The 16,797-nt window shown below is 35.2% G+C and overlaps 1 protein-coding gene across 3 annotated transcripts in view; it reads right to left on the bottom strand.

Moving 5' to 3' along the window:
- Positions 1 to 16,797, bottom strand: part of LOC131029437 (uncharacterized) — a 152,669-nt gene that overhangs the window by 33,031 nt on the left and 102,841 nt on the right. For 2 of the 3 annotated variants that reach the window (XM_057959923.2, XM_057959922.2), the window contains exons 6-10: positions 11,931 to 12,065; positions 11,532 to 11,621; positions 11,258 to 11,389; positions 11,071 to 11,154; positions 10,834 to 10,898 (exon numbers count right to left, since the gene is read on the bottom strand). In XM_057959923.2, the coding sequence (XP_057815906.2) occupies positions 10,834 to 10,898; positions 11,071 to 11,154; positions 11,258 to 11,389; positions 11,532 to 11,621; positions 11,931 to 12,065 (506 nt within the window). Of the gene's footprint in view, positions 1 to 7,329; positions 7,408 to 10,833; positions 10,899 to 11,070; positions 11,155 to 11,257; positions 11,390 to 11,531; positions 11,622 to 11,930; positions 12,066 to 16,797 lie in introns of all 3 variants that reach the window. The other variant, XR_009102776.2, reaches the window with a different exon arrangement.

Below are 16,797 nucleotides of genomic sequence, written 5' to 3'. Positions count from 1 at the left end.
TCGTCACGGCAAGAACTCCTTCAAGAAGGACCTCTCTCAAATTCAATGTTACAGATGTGACAAATTTGGGCACTATGTTGCCAAATGTCCAGAAAGAGCTAAACAAGCCACATTTGCCAAAACAGGAAAATCCAAAAGGGAAGAGGACTTCGAGAAGTATGTACTCTATTCAGCTCTCACAAATCAAGCATCAAACAAAGTGAACTCCTAGGTAATCAACAGTGGCTCATCCAGACACATCACAACATTCAGAAAAGTACTAGACTCCATGAAAGAGGAGAATGATGAGGAGGTAACCATCGGAGATGACTCTACACACCTTGTCAAAGGAGTTGGAAACTGCACCATCAAACTAAAGCCAGGTGTATCATTACAACTCAGAGGAGTGCTATATGTTCCAAGCATTAGGAGGAATCTAGTTTCAATATCAACACTGGAGGACAACGGATACAGAGTGACCTTCATGGACAACAAAGTATTGGCTTGGCCAAAGAACTCATCCATCAAGAAAGCTAAAACAATTGGTCAAAGACAAGGCTACTTGTATGAGCTATGCACAGAGCCCAACTTAGCCCTAATTCATGAAACTACAGATGCCAATGAAATCTGGCATAGAAGACTAGGCCACCTAAATTTTAGAGCTTTATCATCAATGGGAGACCTTGTCACAGGCCTACCTAAGCTAAAGCAATATCATTCAGGGGCATGCACAGGATGTGCCCTAGGTAAAAATACTAAAGGTTCTTTTCAGAGTAGTACTAGGAAAACAAGTAAAATCTTAGAATTAGTTCATTCTGATGTATGTGGACCTATGTCTGTAAATTCATTGGGGGGATTTCTATATTATGTAATATTTGTTGATGACTACTCTCGGAAAACCTGGATCTACTTTCTGAAATGTAAAGAATCAGAAGAGATCCTTAATAGGTTTAAAGAATTCAAATCACTAACAGAGAACTACTCAGGAAACAAAATTAAAACCCTAAGAACTGATAATGGGGGGGAATACACATCAGAATTATTTAAAGAGTTTTGTAAAAATTCAGGGATTAAGAGGGAGTTAACAATACCTTACAACCCTCAACAATATGGGATAGCAGAAAGAAAAAATAGGACAATTGTTGAAGTTGCCAAAGCTATGATTTTTGATCAGAATCTAAATATCAATCTTTGGGCAGAAGCAACTAGCACTGTTGTATATATTCAAAACAGATGTCCTCACTCTCATCTTGAAGATAAGACCCCTGAGGAAGTCTTTACTAAATCAAAACCAGATATAAGCCACCTTAGAATTTTTGGATGCCCTGTCTATATTCATGTACCTAAGGAGAAAAAATTAAAATTAGAGCCTTCAGGAAAAAGGGGAATCTTTGTAGGATATAGTGAAACCTCCAAAGCCTATAGGATATATATATCTGGTCAAAAGAATACTGAACTAAGTAGGGATGTGATCTTTGAAGAAAACTTAGCCTTCAAAAGAGCCCAAAGCTCTCTAGATCCTGAAGTCTATATCCCCACCCCTAGCTTAGATAAAGATCCTACTCCTGAGCTTCAGAGGGAGAATCCCGAGGAAACTATGAGTGAAACTCAAAATCCACCTAGAGAAAACCTCAAGAAAAGACTACTATGGGCCACCAAAACTGTAGAAGAAGCTTAGAAGTTTGTTGCTCCTTTAGGAACCTTCAGAGAAAGCAAAAGGCCTAATAAATTCACTAGCTATGTTGCCCTTATGAATGATCTCTCTAAAGCCGAACCAAACAATGTATCAGATGCACTTGAACATCAAGTATGGAAGGATGCCATGTCTGAAGAGTATTAGTGCATTATGAAAAATGATGTTTTGGAGATTGTTCCTAGGCCAACTAAGAAATCTATGGTTTCATCTAAATGGCTTTTCAAGATCAAACATGCTGCAGACGGCAGTATTGAAAAACACAAGGCCAGATTTGTAGCTAGAGGGTTCTCACAAAGGGAAGGAGTAGATTATGAAGAAACTTTTGCACCTGTTGCCAGGTATACATCAGTAAGAGTTGTATTAGCCATTGCAGCAGCAAAGGGGTGGAAGGTACACCAAATGGATGTTAAGACAGCTTTTCTAAATGGTGAGATCTCAGAAGAAGTCTACCTAGAGCAACCTCGAGGTTTTGAAATTAATGATGCAGAGTCTCATGTGTGTAGACTCAAGAAAGCTCTCTATGGGCTCAAACAGGCTCCCAGGGCCTAGCATGAAAGAATTGACACCTATCTCTCAGGACTAGGCTTCTCCAAAAATGATGCAAATCCTAATCTCTACTACAAAAGAAATAAAGGATTGGAAGTATGGCAGAATTCTGACAACATTATACTAAACCAAGGAAAGTACACCTTGGATATTTTGAAGAGATTCGGAATGCTAAACTGTAGACCCATGACCTCTCCTATGGAAACCAATTTACATAAACTTAAAGAAGCAACAGGAGAGTCACAACCCACTGATCATACTCACTACAAACAGATAATTGGGTCCCTGATGTACCTGGTAAATACAAGACCAGACATTTGTTATGCAGTTAATGCTCTAAGTCAGTTTATGTGTGAACCGAAGGAGATACACCTGGTTGCAGTAAAACACATTATGAGATACCTACAAGGTACCCTAAACCTTGGTCTCAAATATGAGAAAGTTGATATAGACCTTCATGGATTTACAGATTCAGATTGGGCTGGAAGTGTGACAGACAGGAAAAGCACTTCAGGGTGTTGCTTCAGTCTAGGTTCAGCTATGATATCTTGGATCAGCAGGAAGCAGTCTTCTGTAGCTCAAAGCTCCACCAAGGCAGAATACATTACAGCTTCTATGGCTGCCCGAGAGGCAGTATGGCTTAGGAAGTTGCTTGTGGGGTTGTTTGGAGAACCTATGAAACCCACTGTTATACACTGTGACAACCAGAGCTGCATAAAACTTTCAGTAAATCCAGTGTTTCATGACAGATCCAAGCACATTGAGATTCCATACCACTATGTGCGAGATATGGTAGACAGGAATGCAATCCAACTAGAATATGTTTGTACAGGAGTCAAACTACAGATATTCTGACCAAACCTCTTTCCAGAGTGAAGGTTGATCACTTCAGAAAAGGTTTAGGTATGATAGAAAGGTAATTTGCTTTGTAAACCTGTATTTGCATATCTATAAGATGTTTAATGTGTAAACCTCTTTGTCATGATGGGACATTTTTGGATTTTATCCCCTGGGTTCATATCTAAGAGGTGATGATCTCTCAAGATAATGAACACTTGTATGGAAACATTATAAGGTGACGATCTTATAATGTCCAAACCAGTTATCATGTTGGATCTTTGGTGTGTCATGGATGTGCCATGATTGTGTTGTGATAAAATATTTGTATAAAGTGTTAGTGCACATATCACAACTTGGATAAGGTGAGAAGTTAATCCTCCTCATATTATTATCCTTAAGTATTGCGTGTGTAGGCAATACTGATATCACATGCTTAAGTGATATCCTGTCAATCACAAGATTGACGTGATGGACTTCGGTATCACGTGTTTAGGTGATACTTCATATCATGTGATTAGATGGTATGATTTTCTAGAATGTCTAAAATGCTAACTATCATTTGAATTGTGATGCTTGAATATATTGTTTACATTCATCTTACCTAGCTAAGAGGGAGTGTTAATGCATTATAGCTTTGGTAAGATAAATGATTGAATGAGAGATAAATGAAGTCTCTCATTCAATCATTTATCATATCGATACCTATGATAAAACCTTCAAGCAATTAATTCCTCTTTGATAGCCATTCTACATTTGCATAATAAATAACCTATTCAGTTCGATCAAACCCTTAACATTGATAATCATACTATATCCTTTGTTTATGTTCATTGATTATTAAATCTGGCATTCCAATTTGTATCGATTAACATAATAATTGATTAATCAAAACACCGATTACTATCGGGTTGTATATGCTTCAATATATCAGGTGGTATAATAAAGGTTACCGATAGTTATCAGTTGTTAGGCCTACACCGATAGTTATCGGCTGTTAAGGCTAACATACCGATAACTATCGGCTGTTAGTATTGTGCAAACACCGATAGTCATCGGTTGCTAATGTATTTACACACCGATCACTATTAACAATGAACATGCATTTGCTTAGTATTAACAAAGAGGCACGATCAAGTAATGTCTTGATCGGTCATGACCGATCAAGTAATGTCTTGATCGATCATGACCGATCAAGGCATTGCTTGATCGTACCCCATTTGTTACATACTTATATTGAATGGCATTCGTGAGATAGGACATAGAAAATATCAAATGCTCCTCTCACCTGCCACAAACAAGAAGATAGTCAGATTTATATATTAATTCAATAATATATATATAACAAGATCACATAAATAGAATATAACTTGCATATTGAATGTAAATTGAACATCATTTACATGGAGTGTGTTGGAAGAGCCAGGCGAAGAAGGTAGGGGCTGAATACACTAAAGATGATTTAACATGCGCCAGCAAATTCCACACAGCCATCCAAGATTATAAAACCAATAGGATCGAGTGGCTTCAACAGCTAAAGGAGGTAGAGGATCATTGTGTAGATTCTAGCTTCAGAATGAATACCCCACCTATGCCTCCTCTTCACGAAATAAGGGTCATCTACAAAAAATTCCAAAATTATGTTCGAGCAGAGCATGTAGCAGGCCGGAATATTTGTAAGTACTTAGATGGAGAAAATAACTTTTTCTTGTAAAAGGGAAAAAATATCTATCTTGGGATGGTAAAAAGTGCATTTCCAAAGATAATTATTTATCCCAACTACCCAGGTACACTCTTCAGGTTTTGAGCTCCGTGCAAATGCACTTTTGGAGGGACAACTTTATGGTTGGTAGTTGATTAATTAGTTGAAGGGTATGTCCCTTATTTACTAGGTATGGGTAGTCATGCTTTCTAGGATGAATCTGGGCCACTTGTATGGTTTAATCTGGGCCATTCTTCCAATTTTGAAAATCTATTTAAAGGGATTGGTTTTCCCTTATTTTTGTAAGAAGTTCTTGGATTGTTGCAGAAACTCTATTGAAATATCCCCAGATTTAATGGAGTTAAAATCTGTTGTTATTTCCTGTGAGTGCATAGTTCACTTCTTCACCCTTTAATTTATGTCATGTATTTTGCTTTCAAGTAATATATTCAAGTTCATATTTGATAGAGGTCTTTAGTTCATACCATTAAGGATTGGTTGATTGTCAATCCCTCTGCATGGTTAGTCTGAACTTAATTACAAACTTAGTTCGGTTGTTAAATGCTAGATGGGTAAATGTCTAAATTCAGCATTTATGTTTAATAATTTGAAAATCTAGTTTCCTTTGAAGATTGCATCAGGTTTTACTTAGTTGTGTAATTAGTAAATTACTGGCGAAGTAAAACATGGTAATTATAAGATCTCAATCTATTTGCCTGAATGTATTATTCTAGATAGAAGTAGTTAATATCTCTCTTCCCCCCTTTCTCCTTTTTTTATCTTTTTTTTATAATCTGAAAGTAGAACAATCATGGTAGCATCAAGTTTAATGCAAAATCAGATGAAAACCGACTTGTAGAAGTCTAGGGGAAATTTCACAAAACCTTTTGAGCCAAGTCTATCCATTAATGTAAGTCCCCTTTGTGTCTACCAGCAAGACACATGAACCTCTTAGTTATCCCACAATCAAGACCTGACGAAATGAACCTTGAGGTTGTTTCACAATGATCGTTTTAGTAGCACTAGAGATTCCTTACACAAGAGAGAATGGGATTGCTAATAGATTCTATTTTGTGTTAACCGAAAGGAGTTGAAATCCGACTTTAGCCATGTCAACACTAATATCTCAAAAATGGCCCCATCTCCAAACACAACAATTTTTCAAGGGAGACACATCCCCATGGAACCTCAAGGGTTAAGGGTTATAGAGGCATATCTCATTGTATGTAATGTCCCCTTTTTAGCCTGTTGTTGTTTTTGGATGGTTCAGCCTATTCTTGGCCCTCGTAGGCTAAGGCAGTTGATTAGAAGGACTCAGTTATAAGAACTAGAAGCTTATTCCCATCCAGAGTTCAAGGTTGGCCTTCGTTGAACTCAATTCTACACACTTACTATTTATAGTAAAGTCAGTGGATGATTGAGAGGGACCCTTACTATTTTTAGTAAGGCAGATGGATGCACAGTGGATGTAGTGGTTGACTCCCTGGTTCAAACGGGATCGAGAAATAATGAGTATTTATGGAGTTATGTTATTTTAATTATTAATAAAGTAATACTTTCTTAATAATTAATCATTAAAGGCATATATAAAGTTATTAAAGTCACTTTATGTGCAATGGGGCCATGACCCTCAATTAAGTGACTTAAAGTGCAATTAATAATTTTTTTTAATATTTGAGGCCTATTTATTGATGCATTTGATAAAGTCAAAAGACAAATATCAAATATCATTTTAAATGATATTAATGTGCATCTAATAATTCAAGTCTTGGGCACCCCCTTATGAGGATATTAAATAAAGTTATTATGCAAAACCTAAAGTGGATTTGAAAGTGGATTTAAATGTTATTAAGGAGATTGAGGTTATAAAAGGACTCAAAAAGCAAATGCTTTTTCATTCTTTAAGATTATAAACTTGTGCTTTTTGATATGAGAGCTATGTGTAGAAATACACAAGGGTTTCAGTCATTTCCAGCATAGGAGAACGAAAACTCTTTAGTGTTTGTGCAATTTTGAGGCTGTGAGATACCAACTAAGATTATTGCCTGTTTGTGGGCTTCATCCAGGAGTCCAATTTGTGCTAACAGGTGGAAGATTTCATCTAGGATTTGAAGGATTGGAAGGTATATCTACAGCAGACCTGGAGATTCATATTGGCTGCAATAATACATCAGGAAATCAATCATTTAATTGACAGATTATATACAGCTACAGCAGGGACGTGTTTAATTGGCAGATCATATACATTGTAGAGTGGAGACCATCATTTGCAGTAGGCATTTTAAATACCAGGTTCTCTAATTTTGCTGTCATAAATTCTAAGAATTACATGCTATATCTTTGTAACTATTTGGCGTGAGAATAATCAATAAAAGATTTCATTATGATGCTGCCATATAATTTCTAGTTTGCATGCTAAGTGTTTGTTAAAATGCCTATAGGCATTGCTTTTAGATCGGTTTTATATCAGCATTATACTTGGTTTGCATCTTAAGGAGATACAAGGTTGTATGCCACATGTTTGTCTAAAATCTAAATGTCTATTAGCTGTAAGTGTCTTTTGTTGTACCTCATTGGGTTGAATAGATGCATGCCAAGTGTTTGATGATTTGTCACGCAGTTGTAGTTATTATTTTTAGTCACTCATCTGCATGTAAAAAGTCAAAATCAGTTGGCATACCATTTCTATGACATTGTTAGTCAATCATTCATGGTTAGAGGCATTCAAAAACATCAATTGCAGCATACAAGACCGAAATAATACAAACAGAAACTCATAACAGCAAGTTCAGACATTGTAAGCAAAGTGTTCGACAATATTCCTTGAGGGTTTAATCAGCAACTTGAGGTCAGATTAGTCAAGGGATACTACATTGTAAAAAATTATCAAATGTTATTGGATTGCATTTTGGCCCTCATAGAAGATTTGGAGTCACTCCTTCCATAGAGTATCATTTGTTGTTGCTCTACCTTAAGAGTATTCTTCTATATTGGAGGACATCGAATACTAGGGTACATTGGTACACACAATATATATTGAGTTGTGTGATCTAATTCAATTTAAACATATTTTTGCACATTTTCTATGACCATATGTTCTACAATATTAAGGCAAATCTTGATGCTATTAAAGTATTAATCACAATTTATAATGTGACCCATTGTAATTCCATAATCTTTTGCTTAATACTAAAATGTTTACAGACCTAGCTTTTAAAGTTATATACTTGCATGAATACAAATTATTTACAACCCATTATAAACTGAATCACTACCATGTTAAAAAAAAAATCTCAAAGAATAATAAGCAAGTAAAAAGTTTGTTGAAGGAACTGAGGCATAACACCAAACCAAGCATGCGTGCCCCCAACATGAAACCTGTTCTATTTATGGTACAAGTCATTATTGCAAAGATAAAATTGGAGGAGAATTGAAGAGAAAAAATGATATATACCAATAATACCTATGCTTGTAATGATGTTTCAATCATAGTAGCATTCCATTTACACAGCATTGACACAGCATAGCAAAAGTGTAAATGGAATTCAATTACCTGGGTTTAAAACGGGTAAAAATTGACAGAAACTCACGTAACTAAAAAACTGAACATTGCATTTATAGAAATAGAGAAAAAAATTATTTTGTTATTTCGTGTCAAATACGGTGCATAGAGTATAGAAATAAACATAAAAAAAATTAAAAATTCCAATTATTAAAAAACAAGTAGAATTTTTAAAACAATTTCTACTTTTACCTAACAGGGTTCATGCAAAAAAAATATATGGTCTTAAAATGCAAGTGCTACAGTCATTGAAAAAAAACTACCATTTTACAGGTGACCCAATGTTTTAGACAAACCCTCATCAAGATATAATTAAAAGAAAAAGCCTTATTAGTGTTTAAAAAATTAATCTATTCTATGTTAAACTTGAAAAGTTTTAATACTCTAATGTTAAAACCTCAACTAAAAAATTTCCAATATTCTTGTGCTTTTATTTTCCTTCTCCATAAGTGTTAAAAATGAGCCAATAAAAGGAAAGGGATAACTAAAAAATCTTAGAACCACTTTCTAAAAAACTTGGGAAAATTCATGGCAAATGATGTGGACAATGACTACCTGGGGTCAATTGCAAGTTTTTGCAGCGTAATGTTACTATGGAATTTTAACAAAAATTGCCAGTTGCACTAATGGAATAGCATATGCATCCCACATAGGTACAGATGATGTGGCAAGGATCCCTATTGGTTCACTAGCAATCAGAGTTCTCAGATTTGCCGCAAGTCAGGCGAGTTCGCCGAGTTGGCGAGTCAAGCCAAGCTCGGCAAGTTTTGCTGACTCGAGACTCGGACTCGGCGAGTTTTGACTATAACTCGCTTGACTCGCGAGTCAAGCGAGTTATGGCAAAACTCGCCGAGTCTGAGCTCCAAGACTCGGCCACGACAGGTCAATGTTTTGACTTCCAAAAAACAAAAAAAGCATGAAATTGTTTGAGAAGTTAGCCTCTCTGTCAAGATTCATATATGGAATATAACATTTAAGTATAAGTGGCATTTCCTTATGTCTTTTCTCTTTCTTATACTTTAAGTTATATTCCATATATATTGTAAAGATGTTTGAGAGTGGTTTCGGACCTCCATGAGTTATAATGCAAAATCTAGTTTTTGGAGGATCCTTCAAATTTCCAAACTTAATCAAATTTCAGGCCATTTTAGGATCAGGATGACATTCCAGACTTTTAAGGCGAGTTCACTCTGACCTTGATGTAAGGGACGGGACCTAGGAGGACACTATGCATTCAACCAAGGTTTGTTTTAGCAACTTGAAGCGTGACCGGATAGTACACAAAAACCCTAGGAATGATCTAAATAACCCCTAATCCACTCAACTGACCTAACCTCCTTCACTCCACCTTGAGGAGATTCACCTAACTTGACAACCTTTGAGAAACTCAATCCCTTCAATGCAAAGGCTAAGACACTAAAACGATCAACAACAAAACTAAAAGAACTAACCCTAGAAAGCAAAAAGTAGGGGTCTTCATTTGCAATGGGGTGATGTGTGAGTACCTCACAACAAGGATGTTTCTTAAAATTTTGAAAAAAGGGGGTGAGTTGGGGACATTTCCTACCTGTCCCCACATCCCAAAAAATCCCCCCATGGGGCAAAAGGTTATTTTTGGCAAGGGACATGTCTCTGAGGAGCATATTTTCAAACCCTTCTGGCCTCACAATTCCCCCTTCCATCCAACATATATATAGCCTAAAAACTAAGAGGTCCAAGAAAGACCAAGGTCAACTATAGTCCCAAGGTAAAACCTAAGTTCAACAAGCACACTATTTAATGCTACCATACACAAGCACTCCTTACAGTTTCCAAGTGAAGATGTTCATGATGTCTCATGTTGGTGCTCCTAGAATTTCAATTTGGCCAAAGAAAATACTAAACAGAAGCCCCAAGCAAGTAGATACTCTACCAGCATGCCTTTCATGGCATAACAAGCTAGCACACATTATAATTGGGCTTTATTCAATAATGGGTGCATGAAACAAGTTTTAAATCGTTAAAAATCTCTTAATTTCAAGGGTTTTTTATTTTGCCGAGTCACGAGTCGAGTCTACCTTGTCGAGTCCGAGCCGAGTCCGAGTCTGGGAACTATGCTAGCAATAGTCTATGTGCCCTTCAACATTTGTAGATCAGAAGACTACATCAGATTTGGTCTTGCAATGGATAGAGTCGGTCCCCACCCCAAACAAAATATTAATCGATTAAATGGCCTTTATCCTAATAATAGTATCCTTCTATGGATGATAGAGAAAAATGAGAACTTACTTCCATACTCTTGACACACGTTAAAACAGCCTAAAAATATGAATTCACAATTACAGGTTCCCTAAGTCAAACATTAAAAACAAATAGCATGTTTGTTTGACTAGTCAAGATTATCTAGAGCCTTGGGATTACAATGTATTCAGGTATGTAGTTGTTTATTAAATCATAAAAATCTTAAACATTTAAAGTGACCATACTATTCAAGTAGAACCATTCCTTTGTCAAGGAAAAAGGTACACTCACCTTTTAAGGCGCATATTGATGAAAAGTCGGCGTGCCGCAGCTCTTGTGAACATTTTGAAGCCACACTACAGAAAAAGACTATATATTAGCTAGGTAGCTTAGATCACATTTTCCAATTATATAGGATATATGCATGAACATCCCAGCAGTGCTCTTTAATTTCCACAATTTTGCCTCTTTTTCCTCAAATAAATATATAAAGGATGAAGATGTTTAACTTCATTATATAGCACAGACCTGAGTGTCTTTGACTCCGGCACCAGCAACTAAGAGGACACACAAATGGAATCCTTTCATTAAAATGTTGCGATACCACTTGCGCTGAAATAAGTGCCCAGAACAAATACAATAAAAAATGAGTTCATATTTATTGTTGGAAACATGATAAAACAAAATCAAGGAAGGTCAACAGAACAGAGTGTACAGTTGCTATAGCCTGCTTCTCCAAATGAGCCCGAGAACCAAATGCAGCAACTGATATATTGCAAATCTTTGTAATTGAACCACTGCTTATTTTACTTTCCTTGATAATCTCCTTTTCAGCATATTCTTTAATCTGGTCATAGGAACAAACACATTCACTGTATTACCCTACCAAAAAGCATCTTCTACATAGCCATTTAAAGGTCATTTCAACCAAATCAATGCCTCTGACATCAATCAATAAGCATCGTCTCAGAAAATTCATGCAAACTGACCTGATTTTCAAGTTTTCCCAGATCAGTTATTTTTGTCGCCCCATCAGCATCCAACATTAGAAGAATCTCACCACGTGCATGGAGCATTCCCTGCTCTTGTTGAAAGCTTTCACATTTCAAAAACTCTTGATCAATAATTCAAAGGTAAACATTTTCAGAAGAAAAAAATTAATTGAATTACTTTTGCATTTGCTACATCCCAAAAAGGTAGTAGCTGAAAAGAAATATCTAAAAGGATTGGCAAAAACAAGTTGTAAAAAATGAATAAATGGAAGAAACAAATTAAGTAAATACAATAATTAGAGATTTCACTAACCATGGCTGATGTATCCTAACATTCTTATAATTCAATCACACTTGTTTTGATAAAAAAGAATCATAAATGGCCAAAAAAACAACCTTTCTGATAGCTGCTCCTTTGCCATAATTTGCTCCCAACCGAATGACCCTTACGTTATCTACAGAAAATTTCTTCACATAGTCAAAAGCAACCTTTACTGTGCCATCGGTACTCCCATCATCAACAATTACCACCTACACGAACACATTAGAAGTCTAGGTTAGTTGCTTACTGCAACAAGTACACAAGAACAAAAGTGTTATAGTCAAATGCTATAAATATGAAAAGAACCTTTTAATAACATATGGAACATAAATCAAAAGCTTTTTTAGTCAAAAACATATGGAACATAAATCAAAAGCTTCAATTACAGCAGTTAACTTGATTAAGTTTTCAACAAGCCATTGTAACATTTCTAACCATACCAAACTTCTAACATGGAAAATTCAAAATATTGAAAAAAAAATCATCACTCGTGAGCAAAGAAATGAAACTCACCTGGATTTGCCAAAACTCTGCGAGTCACGAGGCAAGTCATCACTTCTTCCTCACTTCTATTGCTCCCACTACCATTATGATCTGATAATTTACACTAAGAATCATAGAGGGGATCTTTTGATACTTGTTTTGAATAAGGATGACCTGATTCTCACATTAATCTACGCCTCTGTGATTTAGGGTGCTCACAAAGCATTGATGGAAGTATTTGATATGACCAATCTTGGGCTTCTACATTTCTTCCTCGATCTTTCAGCTCTTCAATCATCTAAAGCAATTTCAATTTTTCAGCATAAGTATGCTCTTGATTTGCTTCTGAGAATTGCCATGGCTGATTGCAAGCCCACCCCAACTCCATTTTGGTCAAGTGGCATAGTTTACCGATTGCTCTACACCAAGAGTTGATGCTACATTGTGTCAACCAAAGAAGCAATAGTCGGGAAAAAATCCCGATAATTCCCAATTAATTGGCAATCGGCGCTGCTCCCAATTAATTCCCCCAAAAAATCAGAATAATTGTTGACCGGTTCTTTGCCGATTTTCAAAGATTTTTTCCGGTTTTAATCGCAAAAAAAACACGATTAATCGTGCTGTGTGAAAGCCCGCGAAAAATAAATGCCGTGAAAACCCTAAAATGTCCACAAAATTCGATAAATAGCCGTTTTTTTTCAAGGTTACTTACTCAACTCGTGGCTAAGGGTTAAGAGGCAAAGTTGAAGTCGAAGGGAAGCAAATAGAAGGCAAAGTATACTAAATCATGTGTTTACTACTAAATGATGCTAAATAACTGTATATATACTCTATTTCTTACTGTGTAATATACTGTATGTTTACTACTACTAAATGATATACTGTAATATACAGTATGTTTCTTACAGTATATTAAGCATACCGTAATATACTACTACAGTATATATACTGTATGTTTACTACTACTAAATGATATACAGTAATATACAGTATGTGTAATATAAAGTATGTTTTTTACTACTAAATGATGCTAAATAACTGTAATATACTGTATGTTTACTACTAAGTATACGGTAATATACAGTAATATACATAGTATTCACAGTTTGCATAGCATCATTTAGTAGTAAACTTCAAAATCCCCGTTATTTAGTAAGCTAGCATCATACAGTTCTAAGTGAATAAATCTAAGTTACCGGTACCTCCAAGTTTTCCCCCAAATCTGGGTACGGTACATGTCGGATTCGGATTCAACTTGGAATCCCTGTGGAATCAGACAGGGTTCCTCTTTTTTGCTCCTGAAACGTATCCCCATTTTGACCCACGAATCCCGACGAATCTGAGGTCGACATGGCGATTCCATGGAGTTTTTTTGATGAATCTGTGTCACGCACGAGGGGTTATTCATTGACTTAACGCATTTCGCTTGTCTTCGGCAGAGAAAATGGCACGACGCACTTGTCTTCAGCAGAGAAAACCAGTGACGACACAGAGGTAGACCAGCATAGAGGTAGACGGAACAGAGGTAGACCAGCACAGAGGTAGACGGCATAGAGGTAGACTAGCGAGGGCGCGACGGCACACGCACACGGCCAACTGAAATAAATTTTTTTTAATTTGTTTCTATAGTATTGTTGATGTCTTGTTTGTATTTTTATTTCGTCGATTTATTTTGTTTATATTTATTTTCTATAGTTTTGTTTATGTATTCTTTGTATTTTTTATTTATATTTTGTATTTTTATTTTTATTTTGTATTTTAAACAAAATAAATGGAGCCTTGATATAAATTTATTAATTTATGATTTATATATTAATTTATAATTTTATAGAAATAATAAATATTAAATATTTATTTTTTATTTATGTGAAAATAAAATATTAATTACAAAATAGTTAAAATAATAATTATTAATAATACAAATCAAAATTAAATATAATGTTTAATTTTAATCTATAGTACTATTATTTTAAATATGAATATTTTTTTATTGTGTAACTAATATTTTATTTTCACATTAAATAAAAGTTAAATATTTAATTATAAGTTACTTTCATAATTAAATTTTAATTATAGGTTACTTTCATTATTAAAGTTTGTAAATATTTAAATATTGTTATAGGTTACTTTCATAATTATAATAATTTCACTTTCACTTTAAATTAAATATAAATATTTAACATCTATAATTTATTGTTTAATATTAAATGTTAATAATTATTTTTTAATTTGTTGTAGATAGCATAATGGCAACCACTGCTAGCTCTATTCCTCAACGGACTTTCAAAACCAATCCAAATTCACCCATATGTGTATATATTTATGATTTTTATATCTTTTTGTACGGACGTACCCAGACGTACCCAAACCCCCCCCAAAAAAAATTGCCGTACTGGCGTACCGTACCCACGTACACGTACCCGTACCCGTGCCCGTGCCCGTACCCGTACTGGCAACTTAGGAATAAATGATAGCAGAATACACATACAGAATAAATGATAGTAAGAATAATAAATGATAGTAAAACATACAGTTTTCCTAGCATTTAGAACACACAGAATACATGAATACACACAGCAACATAAGGGATAGTAAACATAGCAACATACAGTTTTAATAAATGATAGTAATCAGCAATATGAATATAAACAACGAAAATCTATTTTCTACAATTCATGTGTTCAAGTGTCTATTTTATTTGCTTACAATATCTCTATGATATGGAAATGTCCTAAAATATCAAAAAAAAGTAGTTTTTTATTGTTTTTCTGCAATTTTTTATGTTTTTTTGTAAATCCGATTTTTTCCCACTTTTTTCCTGATTTTTTGAAAAAATCTTATACTTTTGTTTTGCCGATTAATTACCCAAACGATTAATGCTTTCTTGGACTATCAACAGCTAGTTGGCAATCTTTTGCACTTGACACACATTCGTTTTGACATTTCTTTTGCAATTTATCGTGTCTCCCTTTCCTCTCAAAATCCGCATTAGAGTCATTGGAAGGCAACCAAACATATATTGAGGTATATCTAGGGCACATCACATTTTGACATTTATTAGACATTGAAAGCTTCTTAGCTTGCAGGCTTCACTGACTCGAATTGAGTTGGCGATATTGATGATTGAAAGTCTACTTCTAGTTTTGTCTATTGCCTTGGCTCTAGTCCAATTACATGATCTTGCAAGAAGAAGATAGCTATTGCATTATCATCTAGAAAAGTTGAGTATCAAGGAGCAGCTCTTGCTAGCCAAGAGGTTCGTTGGCTTCAACAATTAATGACAAAGTTTGGCTTTCCCTCTTATCACTCCACTACTCCTTGGTGTGATAATCAAAGTGACATGCACATCTCACCTAGCCCAATGGAGCATCAATGGACTAAAAAAATCCGCATGCACTTCATTCTACAACTCATCTAAGATGGTGTTCGCAACTTGGAGTATTTGCCTACTGAAGGAATTTGTCCTTGTAGGGTCATCTTGAGTCCTCCTTCCTTCACTTGTACATGTTTCTTTCCATGTTTTATCTCTTTTGCCTAGGAGTTTTTTTCCTATGGGTTTTTCTCCATTTGTGAGAATTCTTATTTTCATGAGCAACTCATCAAACCTTGCCGTCGAGACCCACTTTTAGTCTTTTTGCTCTTTTCCTTTTCCTCCCTAAGTTGCACTTAGAGCTGGTGTTGGCGTAAAAAGGGTTACTCCCTAACCAATTTCCATTTTAGGACCATTTCACACCTTATTAGTCAAGTTTGCCTAGAGAATTTTTTTGTTTCAATTCATGGGATCATAACACTTGTCCTAATCTCATGTTGTCCTATATTGCCTATATAGACAAGGGTCTTCTATGTATATTTCATTGTATTGAATTGTAACTATTGTATGAGTATTGGCATTATAACATTTCCATTGCTTCTCTCGTGTGGAAGATTATTTCAATGTTGTAGACGATTCTTACTCCTATAAGTTCTTTTGGTGACTTCAGCAATGTGATCAATTTCCCAATAGCTTATGGTTAGCACATCATGATTCTTTGTAAATTATATATAGACTACTATGTCACATAGTTTAAACAATCATGTAATAGTGAATAGGCCAAAGATAGGCAGATATACACCTTTCTAAAGGGTGTGCCATGTACAAAACAGATAGCAGAATAATAATACATTCTCTATTTAGTACTTTTATCTTTCTACCTCTAAATGGTGCCATCAATATTGTGAGAAATAAATTGTTAGAAGATCCCATACGTAATGTTTGTTTAAAAAGGCTACATTAAATCATGGGAAGATTAGTGCCCATACATTTTTAGCCTTCATGTAATACAACAATTTGTCACAGGAGAGTTAGACCTAATTCATGAAACAAGTCAATCACAATATCATGCATAACACCACTGAATTCTTATTCCTACTTACGTGTTAAGTTTGCTACACAATCTTTTAGACTAAAGGCCACATCAC

Source organism: Cryptomeria japonica, chromosome 4 (genome assembly GCF_030272615.1).
Source record: "Cryptomeria japonica chromosome 4, Sugi_1.0, whole genome shotgun sequence".
Lineage (NCBI taxonomy): Eukaryota > Viridiplantae > Streptophyta > Pinopsida > Cupressales > Cupressaceae > Cryptomeria > Cryptomeria japonica.
This window is presented reverse-complemented; position numbering and strand designations above follow the sequence as displayed.